Source organism: Panthera leo, chromosome D4, assembly GCF_018350215.1.
Source record: "Panthera leo isolate Ple1 chromosome D4, P.leo_Ple1_pat1.1, whole genome shotgun sequence".
Taxonomy (NCBI): Eukaryota; Metazoa; Chordata; class Mammalia; order Carnivora; family Felidae; genus Panthera; species Panthera leo.
The window spans coordinates 73,987,563-73,999,729 of record NC_056691.1 but is presented as its reverse complement, the minus strand read 5'-3'; the positions used below and the strand labels follow the sequence as shown (position 1 = coordinate 73,999,729).

General features: G+C 52.7%; 1 protein-coding gene across 1 annotated transcript in view; it reads right to left on the bottom strand.

The window, feature by feature from the left end:
• COL27A1 (collagen type XXVII alpha 1 chain) overlaps positions 1 to 12,167 on the bottom strand; it is a 140,009-nt gene that overhangs the window by 105,727 nt on the left and 22,115 nt on the right. Inside the window, exon 5 of the mRNA XM_042912292.1 lies at positions 9,047 to 9,100. Within this exon, the coding sequence (XP_042768226.1) occupies positions 9,047 to 9,100 (54 nt within the window). The remainder of the gene's footprint in view (positions 1 to 9,046; positions 9,101 to 12,167) is intronic.

Genomic DNA, 12,167 nt, shown 5'->3' with positions numbered 1-12,167 from the left:
TGAGCAGAGGGTGCCCGGTCAGAGACAAGCACCCTTTGTGTCTAGCATACGGAAGCGTCCCCATCGTGAGGATCCTGGCTCCCAAGAGCCTGGGGCTGAGGGAAAGGGCCCGTGGAGTTCGCCAGCTGCATCTCTTACAGGGCTGCAGAGTGCTCCTGGCTGCCAGCCTGGTCCTTTGGCCCAACATGGCTAAATTACTCAGAAAACAGTCCTTTGGAGAGTCAGTCCACCCTGATGTCACCTTCCAAGAACCCCTGATCCCTGTCCCTCACGCTCACTCCCACGCTCCCTCCCCAGGCTGGGCCCTGAGTCAGAAGTCCTGGGGCGAAGGCACGGAATCCCAGAGGCTCCTCGGGCAAGTCACTTCACTGCCCTGAGCCTTAAAACGGGGGCTGCCCAGGACACACGCACACACAGACACAGACACACACGTGCGGGAGGGCACGTGCACCCTCACTCAGACATGCACATGGGTGCACACACATACGTGCACGCTTCCGCGCACAGGCATATGCATACACACTCTCTCGCGCACAGGTGCTCACACACACGCACACACACACACACATCCACCAGCGTCCTAGGTTTCCTGGCAAGGAGCCAGTGAGATAATGGATGTGACACATGAGAGGGGTGGTTTGGCCAACTTTAATTAATTCCCACTTGGCTCCTTTCTTCATCAGAACTCAGCCCTTCCAAATCCTGACTCAGCCACTCTCCACAAGACATTGCCACATTTGAACTGGATAGAGCCTTAAAGAGGGAAGAGAAGGTCATTCACAGCACACCTACTCCGTGCCCGGTACTGTGTCCATTAGACCTCTTAACACCCACTCACTGCAATTCAGGATCGACACACAGGTTCGGAGAGGCTGGGTCACAGCCTGTGGTGACACACAGGTAAGAGGCGAGGTCTTCCCAGGTTCAGCTAGCGCCTGGTCTGTCTGACTTCAAAGCACTCACTTACTCGGTTATGAATGAGAAGCCCGGACGACTCTCCCGCACTCCCTCTGACCAAATGGCAGCTGCCCCAGGCGGGAGACTGGCCCCTCCCGTTGGAACGCCAGCTCTCTGCCCACCTGGGTCCCTGCAGGTCACTTCTGCAGAGCCCACCCTCCGGGATCCCCCACCCCACACGGGCCACCCCTCACACACAGTCTCCCAGCCTTGGCTCCTCACGAGCCCTGCTCCGATGCCTTTTATGTCCATGGTGCAAGTGCAAGGCCAGGCTCAGGGCTACCAAGGATTCCAATGGCCAAAAAAGGACAGCAGCTTCCCCCACCCCGCCCTTGCCCACCTCAGTCTGTAGCTGGGAGAGGAGCTGGGCTTGAAATGCAGTCAGGGGTGGGTCTTCGTGTATCCTGTTCTGTCACTTCATAAAAGGTGGAACTGAGACCCCACGAGGTGACAGACCTGCTCCCTTGTCCGGGTTCCTCACCTGGGCCATTTTATAGATTTCTCTCTGCATTATGAGCAGCCGGCGCAGTGCTTGGGACATAATCCTTGCCCCAGTACGATAGCTACAAATATAGATACATACTGAACACCTACTCTGAGCCAAGTCTTGGGGTAAAGACAGGGAAAACCGCAGTGGGGAACAAGACCCAGTTCATGTCTATGGGGGACTCTCGAGGGAGAAACCAGAGACGAGTAATGATAAAGAGTGCCTGTTATCATTACAGGCACTAGCATTTTCTGGGAGCTCTTCTGAGCCCCGGACACATAAATCTGTGAGGTAGCAACGATCACCATCCCCATTTCACAGATGAGGAAACTAAGGCACAGAGGATAAGTGACTTGTCCAAAGTCAGACAATTTGTAGATGGGATTTAGACTCAGGCAGTCTGGTTCTTGAGCCCAAGCTCTTTACATTTCACTTCACTGCAGATGAAAACACTACAACCCAGTGCTAAGTGGAGTACAGGAGGAAGTCAGGGAGAACTTGACCCAGACTGACAGGAAATTCCTAAAGGGAGTTCCAGCTAAGCTCAGGCTGGAGGGAGACAAGGAGGGAGGCAGATGAAGTTTTAGCTGCAGGGATGCTCGAGGCATCCCTAGTCAGGTGCATGTGTGACTTCTGGGATGGAGAAGACTATGGCTTCCCAGCCAGACTCATGCAGATTCCCCAGTGAGAAATAGAAGGATCTATAAAGTCTAATTAATTGCTTAGCCATTGGTGAGGATGAGAGCCTTGTTGCCAACCCAGCTCTCCAGCCAACAAGCCTGTGTGACCTTGGGCAAGCCCCTTTCCCTCTCTGTGTGGGGAATAGTACTCCATCTGGACTAGTTAACAGAGCCTCTGAGAACTAGAAGACAGGTGGAAAGGTATATCCTCACCCATAAATGCTACAAATATAGTGGGGGTGGTAACTATGTTGAGCTCCTTTTCTGCAGGTAGGGTTGGGAAGTAGAGAGAACAGAGGGCTCTGAGTGGCTGAGGTCAAGAGAGGGGCTGACACAAAGAAGGGACACATCACGAAGGACTGGGAAATTCTGGGCCAGAAATGCCCCGTGTAAGTCATCTCTAATCCAAGTACCCAGCACAGGGCCTGGCCCAGAGGAGGCATCATAAAATATTTCACAAATGAGCACATGAGTGATTAGAATCCCAAGAGACAACTCTAGGGCTAGGGTTGGCTCAGACTTCCTCTAAAAATAACGTGGATATCATGCATTTAGAAGTTCAGGCCAATGCAATAGGGCAAGAAAAACAAATGAGACAACTCGCCTTTGAGGAAAAGGAGACAAAAGTATGTCCCTTTTTTGCAAATGGTATGAGTGCCTGTCTAAAAAATCCAGGAGAACCAACAGACATACTATTAAAATCAATAAGATTATTCAGTACAGGGCATGGTTATAAAATAAACACAAAAAGGACAAAAATACAAAAGTCAACAGTCCTATTCAAAAGCTGACAGCCAGCTAGAAAATAGAATGGGGAAAATATTTCATTCATAGCAGCAACAAAAATACAGAATTTCTACACATAAACCAGAGCTGTGCAGGTCTTATGCAATAAAAGCTATAATAGTTTATTAAGAGATGGTTAAAAAATGCAACCAAATGAGAAGGCATGTTATGGTTTTAGACAGGAAAACATGATATTTTAAAGATGTCAATTCCTCACAAATTAATAGACACATTTGACGCAATTCCAATAAAACCCCCAGGGTGTTTTTTAAGGAAATGATTAAGATGAGCATAAAGTTCATCTGACAGAATAAATAGCCAGAAATATTTTCAAAGAACGGGGAGACAGGGAGGAAGGCACATAGAGTAAAGATTGTAGATGTCACATAAAATAGTATTTAAGCAAAACATATACAAGCAGAGCAATGACACATACTTGAATGGCCAGGGATAGACCCTGGTCTGTCATATAATAATCAGTAGAGTCAAGGTTAATTAATAAATGGTTAATATTGGGGGGGGAAATAAAGTTACAACCCCACTTCATACCAGCCCCCCATGAAGATTAATACCAGATGGTTTAAAATTTTTTTAAAGATACAAATGATACTATGAAATGACTAGGAATATAAATGAATACCTATCTGATCATGTGGTAGGAAAGAAATGTCTGCGTATAAAAGTAAAGAACAATATGGGGCGCCTGGGTGGCTCAGTCGGTTGAGCGTCCGACTTCGGCTCAGGTGGTGATCTCGCCGTCTGTGAGTTCGAGCCCTGCCTCAGGCTCTGTGCTGACAGCTCAGAACCTGGAGCCTCCTTCTGATTCTGTGTCTCCCTCTCTCTCTCTGCCCCTCCCTGACTCATGCTCTCTCTCTGTCTCAGAAATAAATAAACATTTAAAAAAAATTTTTTAAATAATAAAGAACAATAAATTTTACATACGGGTGGAACCTTCTCCAACTATCTGACATAAGTTCCTAGTAAGTGTGAGCTGTGATCGTTGGTCCAAAAAAAATAGATAAAACTTTTCTTTGTGAATATCATCATGAATACTCTGAAGAGGCAAGCTGCCAAACTGGAAAATATTTGTAAGGTAGATGAAGCCTTCCTAATCTTAGTATGTAAATAGAAATAATTTTACAAATCCATAACAAAGGACAGCATCCCAACCCTCCAGATAAACCACTTTGTAAATGATAAAATACAAATGGAAAACAGATGTAAGAAACACATTCTTCTCAATGATCAATGAAGTGAAGTGAAAACAAGAATAAATTATCTTTTTAAAATACCCTCCTCTGATGCTAGCAGCAGCATGAATTGGTTCAATCTTTCTAGAAGGCAATTGCTAGCAAAATAACAGTGGAACACATAAAGCTCTTGGGTATAGGGCATATTTTAAATTATTCACCTATATGTATGTGTGCATGTATGTGTATGTACATCTATATCTTTGTGTGCGTATGAATGCAGTTTGATTAGTATATGTTATATATGTGGGGCTCCTGGGTGGCTTAGTCAATTAAGCATCCAACTTCAGCTCAGGTCACGATCTCACAGTTCATGAGTTTGAGCCCTGCGTTGGGTTCTGTGCTGACAGCTCAGAGCCTAGAGCCTGGAACCTGCTTCAGATTCTGTGTCTCCCTCTCTCTCTGCTCCTACCCCTCTCACGCTCTGTCTCCCTCTCTCTCTCAAAAATAAATAAACATTAAAAAATAAAGTAAATAAAAAATGTATGTGTTATATATGTATATGTTAACATACATAATATACGTTAATCCACAAAGGAAGGACACAGAGCTAGCTGTGGAGCAAAATTGCCTCGTAGCTAAAAGTACATGCAGGCTTTGGAGTTAGGCAGTAGAGGGTCCAAATCCCGTCTCTGCCACTTTTCAGAAATGTGACTCTGGGCAAGTTACTTAGCCACCTGGACCTTAGTTTTTTCATCTGGAAAACGGGGGTAATAACACGTGCCCAAAAAGTATGTGAAGCTCTCGGCCAGTCCCTGGCCCAGTCCTCAAAATGAACTCAGCGCTTATCACTGGGCAGGGCCATTGCAGGGAGCTTACTTTCTTCTCGATACTTTCTAGACTATTCCACATTTTCCTTACTGAGCATGCCCAACTCCATCATCAGAGGAAGGGGGAAAGGCGGGAGCTGGGGCCTGAGAACCCTGTAGGGTTGCTTCCACCCCGGTTCCCGCCAGCTCCACCAGCAGCTGCCTGGGTCACCAGGTCTGCTCCTTCCTGCCCGCCTCTCCTCCCCTAGTGCCCAAGGGCCCATAATAATCCTAGGTAATCCACATGAGGGATGGAGCGACCACGTGCCCAGAAGAGTGGGCCGGGGGCCTGAGCCTCTGGCATGGGCAGCTCTGGTTTTCTTCATGGCTGGAGCCCCACCTGCTTTTGGCCCAGAGCCCCTCACCTGCACCCGGCCCTGCATCCCACCTGACTGTACCATGGCCCATCAGCATCCCCAGCTCCAGACCTCCCCACCGGCTTCTCAGCCCTGCTTCTCAGGCTGCCCGAGTGGCCTTTACAGACCTCATCTGATCATGTCACCTCTGCCAAAACCCTGCTCACGGATTCCTATTGCTCCCTGGCTAAAGTCCAAAAGTCTTACCACCGCCTACCAGGCCTGCTACCCTCCCCAGCCACCCCCTGCCTCTGTGTCTTGTCACCCGCTGCACCTCAGACCTTAGTTCAGCCCGTCTGCCCTCCGGAAAGGCACACCTCACCTCCCAGACCAGACCAATCCCCACTGGGCTAGGCATCGGAGCAGCCCATGCTTCTCATGTGGAACCCTGATCATGGCATAATTCTGCATTTGCCAGTGCGGTTAGCTTGTTTCCGCAAGGGCAGGGACTGCACTTGCTGTTGCCCCAACATTGGCCCAACACCTTGCACGTGCTGACAGCTGACCCTCCCATAGCATTGCCACAGGCCAGCACTGCTCTAAGTGACTCAGTTAGTCCTCATGACAACTCAAGGGGGCAGCTACTCTTATTATCCATTTGCTAGAGGAGGAAACTGAGGCACGGGAAGCAGAAATGATGTACCCAGAGTCACAGAACTAGGAGAGGACAGAGCTGGGATGTGAACTTCGATCATCTGGCTCCAGAGTCTGTGCTCTTCATCACTGCCCTTCCCTGCAGCAACAACTGTGGGTTGGTTGGCTCCACGAATCAATCCAATGACTCAACACTGGGCCTCTAAACGTCAGCCAGTGCCATCCTCCCAGGGTGCTGGCCTCTCTGCCTCATTCCCAAAGCCCTTGATCTCGACTCCATGTGGGGGTTGACCCTCCGTCTTCTTGGTAGATTTGAGCGTGGGGTATATGGGTATATGGGCGCATGGGTAAGCCTTGGGGTCTAGGGCAGGCGGGTTGGGCTGAACCGTGGCTCTGGCTTGCAGCGGCCCTGACAAGTGTCTTCCAGCGGGCAAACCCAAGGATCCAAAATATAGTCCTGCCCCTGCTGGTCGTTGCCAGTAACCCGGGAAAGTCACCTTGGCCCTTTGTGACCTCAAGAGGCATGAAGTCCTTCCTTTGCTCTTCCTCCCTTTCTTGATTCTGCTCAATCCACCTGACTCTCCCACCCCTCAGTCTTCATCCTACAAGACCATCAGCTCCTGAGGGCTCCATCAACCCCCTGAAACAATGTATGCACAGTGACCCATCCAAAGTGGAGGCTCCCTGTCACTTGGGCAGACCTTCCTGATTTTTCTATCAATTATTGAGCACATAGTAGGTGCTCAATAAACGTTTGTTGACTGAAGGAAGATGAATAGGTGGGTGGCCCCAGGGGCGGCTCTAGAAGCCAACATCATGTGGAAGAGGAGGAGCCGGCCCAGGGCCTGCGGGAGGCCGGCCCTACGGTCCCATCAGGTCACCTCCCAGGCCCAAGGGGGATCTGGAACACAGTGAGGACCCTCTCCCCAGAATCACACCCTTGGTGCAGATCCATAGCATTGTCTTCAGCTGAGTCAGGAATTCCATCCAGGGAGGGCCTCCGCTCTAACCTTGTCCTGGCCACACCACAGATCAAGCGCAGCCCAGGATCCAAGCCCAGCGAACTGGGGGCTCCCACCCAACTGGCCTGTCCTGGGGCCACCTCTGCTCACCCCTGGGCTCCAGGCCAGGTAGCAGGCAAAGGGCATGACTCCCCCTTGGAGTTTTACGCAAGCACTCATGGAAGAAGCAGCCTCTTATTCCAGTGTATTTTCTGGAACCCACACCCTTAGTTGTTATGTGCAGAAGCAGGCTGGAATCCTGTCCAGGAGACCCTGAGTCCATTCATCCCAGCTCTATGCGGCAAGAGGCAGAGTCACTTGCTAGGTACGAGCCTCACTCACCGCACCCAGGGCTGCTTCTCAAAATGGAGGGAGAAGCAGCCGAGGGGCCCCCTCCTGCCTCAGCACACCTATCGGCTGGATGAGAGGGAGTGGGCTGCAGGCCAGACCAGGGCTGCCGTGGGCCTGGGGCTGAGGCCCTGCAGTGTGGGGTCAGCATGGGCCGGAGAAGGAGCCTCTGCTCCCATAGAAGCCAGGGATCAATCTGGAAGCTGGAGGGAGTGGGGAGGACCGGACGGTCCCAGCCAGACCAAGAAAAGCGTGTTCCTGAGCAGACCCGGTGATTTGGAACAGCTGTGGGTCCTCGACATCGCGATGTAGCCCACGGCCTGGGAGACCTGAGCCCTGTGCAAAGCAGAAGTCTCCACGGGAGCTGCCTCTTTCTGCCCGGCCCACTGGAGCAGGTACCTGCTACCATTTCCCAGACACTGGCTTAAGGTGCCTGAGCCTTGGTTTCCCCATCTGTAAATGGGTACGGTATCTCCACCCATCTCCTTAGGTCTTTGTGGGGATCCAATGAAGACAAGTTACATAAAGTGCATGCATAGCGCCCACAGTAAGGTCCAATATACGGTGATTATTGCCGACAATAAAAACTTTCTTTAAGCCACCCGACCTGCACGACAGGCTTAGCAAAGAATCACCTTGGGCCTGGCCACTCTCGTGACCCTCGGAGGGCAGGCTGGGCCGGGCTCTGTCCTGACCGGGAGCCCCTCTGCCTTTCCAGCCTGCTTCACACTCTTTCCACACGGTTTCTGCGTTCTTGGCTTCCCTGACCTTGCAATTTCCTTCCCCTCCTCCTGTGTCTCCGGCCACTCCTGGAGACTTCTCCCCATGACCTAAATGTTGCTGGCCTGGCACACCTTCTGGTGCTCAGGCTGCTCACTCCAAGCACAGCCCTGGACAGCCCTGTTCACTGCCGCAGCTGCAGGAATAGACCGAGGAGCTGCGGGGCTGCAGTTCCCAGCCGGCATCAGAGTACCGGTCACTCTGGTCTCTGCGGGCTCATCTTAAAGTGGACTGGAGCATTCCAGAAAGGTTCCCTGGGGGAGGTGGCCACCACCCCCTGTCCCCCCCCCCCCAAGGCTCTATCTCTGGCTCAGCCTTCTGCAGAGTTTCAAAAGGTCTGTCCACAAATGGTCTCCACCTGGCGGGGCTCCAGGGTCCCAAATGACATCCTCATTGGGTTCCCGGGTCTGGTCCCCCGGGTTACCCCCTGGGAGTCACTGGTCTCTTCTCTGTCGCCTATGGCCCCGTCGTCTCTACCTCCCCCCCACATCGTGACTGCAGCCGCTTCCCCTCCTCACACATCCCTAGGCTGGCTGGGCTAGCCTCATCCCTCCCCTGTACCACCCCAGGTCTCCCTGCCTCTGCTCTGGTCCCCTCCTCCAGTCAACGTCCATACGACACTGATCGTCCTCAAACACGACCATGTCCCTCCCCAGCTTGAAAGACGGACAGGGTAAGTCTTACGACCCATAAAACTTATATCCCTAGTCCGACATTCCAGGTCCGCCCTATTAAGCAGCAAATGACCCTTCTTCCTGCTCTCCTTTGAGGACTGTAGGTGGCAGCTGTCCTCTTCTCCCTAGCCCCCCCACCCCCAGCCAGAAGCTCTACTCCCAAGTCCCCACTGTGTCACCATCCTGGCACTTGGGAGGCGCTCCGGGACTGCCTGTGGCACTGAGGCCCTCCCACCAGGAGGCCCTAGGAAGCACCCCAAATGTGGCCCCAACCCCAGCACCCACTCCCTGGCCCGACCTGCAGACCCCACTGCAAACACTCACTTTGGCTCCAGGAGGGCCGGGGAGGCCTGGGTTTCCATAAGGCCCAGGAGGACCCTGAAAGGGGAAAGAAACAAAGAAGTGAGAGAAAAATGGGTGTCACGCACCTCCCACAGCAATGCCCGGCACATTCCCCCTACCCTTCTGGGTCTTCTCACCGAGCCAAGCCTCAGCGGACTATCATAGCAGTCTACTCTTAGGGAGGGCCCCCTCAGTGCCTGCCCCTGCACTAAACACTTTCCATGCATCACCTCGTTTTACTCTACTAACCTGCGAGGTAGAAGCTATCATTATTCCTATTTTGAAGACGGTGCTCAGAGAGGTTTAGAACTTTCTCAGGTCACTCAGCCGCTAAGAGGCAGGGCCAGAGCTCAACCTCAGATGTCCGGCTTCAGAGCTCAAGCCCTCAACCTCGGAGTTTTGCCGCCTCCCCCTTCTCTCCACCTGGCCCCGCAGCCCTTCCCAGGCTGGCTTCCCGGGCTCAAAACCCGTTTCTCTATTTGCTTCCCTCCCCCATGCCTCATCACGTTTGCCTGTGCTGTTCCCATCACCTGGCATGCGTTTCCCATCCATCCCCAGCTGACACCTACCCCATTCTTCAAGGCCTGGCTCAAATGCTACTTCCTCCCGGGGATCTTCTAGGACTTCTGCCTAAACGAACTGCTCCCTTTCGGCTCCAACCGTGCTGTTGTGTGAGCCTTTGGAGTAGAGAACTCAGTGAAGGGAGTATGTGGCATTTCCCGAGCAAAGGTGCATCCCTCCGGAGCCGCAGCCCAGCCAGAGGCTCTCCCTTAGATTCCTACACGCTCTGAGCTTACGGGTCCTCTGGGGGCCTTGGAGCAGCTAGGAAGACTGGGCCCAGAGAGTCAAAGAGTCTTGGCCAAGTCACACAGCAGAGCGATGGCCGAGCCAGGGCTGGGACCCAGGCCTGTTGGCTTCAGGTCTAAGGCTTATTCATGGCACTGGATTTTCCCAGGTCATATCTGAATCCCATATAACAGCTGGAACCTGTTATGTCTACTTTCTCCAGCAAGGGCCCTGGGTTAGAGTCTTGCAGCCAGTAATAGAAACAGAGCCCTAAGAGTCAGGTAATTCCCGAGAGTCTCTGTCTAGCAGGAATAATCTGGGGGCAGAGGGGGTGGGGAGAGGCACCTCGAGAGGCCCAGTGGTGCCCCACCACACCGGCTTCTAGACACACTGCCCTTGTCCCTGGCCCCTCTTGACTCATCTGGCTAGCTGTGTATGAACTTGCTTCCTTCCTCCCTCTCGGAGGCCAACTTTCCAGCTGCAGCCTGTCACATTCCAACCATGGCACCTCCCTCTTCCTCGACGCCTGAACAGGGACCCTCCCCTTCTCTGAACACGTTGAGAAGGAACGGTGTTCAGAAGCTCACTCAGCCTGAGGAACTGATACGGTGTCATGGGTGACGCTCTCTCTAAACGAAGCAGCTCTCCAGCCCTCGCAAGCATGCCCCCGAGCACCGCCTCCTGGCATATGGATGTGACCTGGCAGTGTCAGGACCTGGAACTAGCTGTGAGCAGCCCTCCCCCTCCCCAGCCTTGCTCTCCCCAAAAGTCCTATGAGTAACTAGGGCCCAGTGGTCTCCAAGGAATGTGGAGGACCTCAGATGTTCACCCCTGCCCAGGCTTCTGGGGTCTAACCTCAGGGCTCAGCCCGAATTGGGCCTAAGTTGCGTAAAGGCGTTTCAGGAGGGGCCCCCGACCAGCACTCCAGAACCAGGCATGGGCTGTGGGAGGCCAACAGTGGCCACTTCTCCCCAGTTGTGCCCCCCAGCTACCCCAAAGACGGTGGCCTGGAGCACTCGGCTACCCCATCTGCAGTTTATGAAGGTGGGGGCTTCTTCCTGCTTCCCCGCCCCCACCTCTCCTCCCCTCTCCAGCCACTGCCTTGCAGCGAAACGAAGCAGCACATAGTTGACTGGGAGCCAAGCAGACCAATTCTATAAATGCCGCAGCCCAGAAAGCCGGGTGTGGGGAGGGCCCAGGGATTCCCCAACATCCTTCCGCGGGCCGGGGGAGTATGCGGAGGTGGGAAGGGGCATGCCACTGAGCTTTGGATGACCTCAGGTAAGGCCTTGCCCCTCCCTGAGCCCCAGAGCCACCATCTGTGGAGAGAGGAGCTGGGGTTGTCTAATCTTCACATTCTATTATCTCTGGAATTTTATGATCTATGGAATTTCCAGTCTAGAAACAGGATGATGGGGAGGGGAGCACACAGAGAGCCCAAGAAGGATGTCAGGAGAGCCATTCACTCACTCATGGAATTTCAGAGCTGGGAGGAACCTTGGAAATACCTTTCTAAGGAAATGCCTTGGAAAATCCTGGAAGGACCCCGTGCTTTAGAGATGGGAAAACTGAGGCCCAGAGAAGGGAAGAGATTTACCTAAGATCACACAGCTTCTGGGGTGAAGTGTTAACTCTCGGCCTAGAACTCTTCAGCAAACATTTGGCCAGCACCTGCTATATGCAGGGCACTCTGAGAGGCATTGTGTAAGAAAGAGAAAAACAGGGCCTGCCTCTGGCCCACAAGGGCCCGACTGAGTAGAGAGAAAAATCAGTGCAATAAATCGTTACCATCATAGGCTCTGGGGTCACACTGCCTGGCTTCAGTCCTAGCTCTGGCATTTATCCTGGCATTTATGGTAGACTTTGTCCAAAGTAACAACTTTTCTGAGCCTCAGTTTCCTCACGTGTAAAATGGGGACACTTATTGGAACCTATTTCTTGGGATGACTAGGAGGGTGAGGTCATGCATATGTAGCTCGGTCAACAGAGTTCAGCAGTCTCTGTGAGCTTTTCGGAAGTGATCCGTGCCATCCAGAAAGGCAGATAAATTGCTGCAGGAATTCCGAGAAGGGGACAGTCATCAGAAAACGTGGTGGCATTGGATCTCTGCAGGGGATGGAGGAGGAGCTTGCAAAGAAGGGCACTCCAGGTCGCCGGGGCCAGGTGGAGAGAACAGCCCGAGCGAAGGTGCAGAGGAGCGGTCTGGATAGGTAAGGTGCCTGCTAAGTCAGAGGGCCTCCTCCTGGTCCCAGGCTGCAAGGCCCTGTGGCCAGCAGTATCCCTGGTACCTCTGTGGTCCCCAGCTCTGGGTAGATGC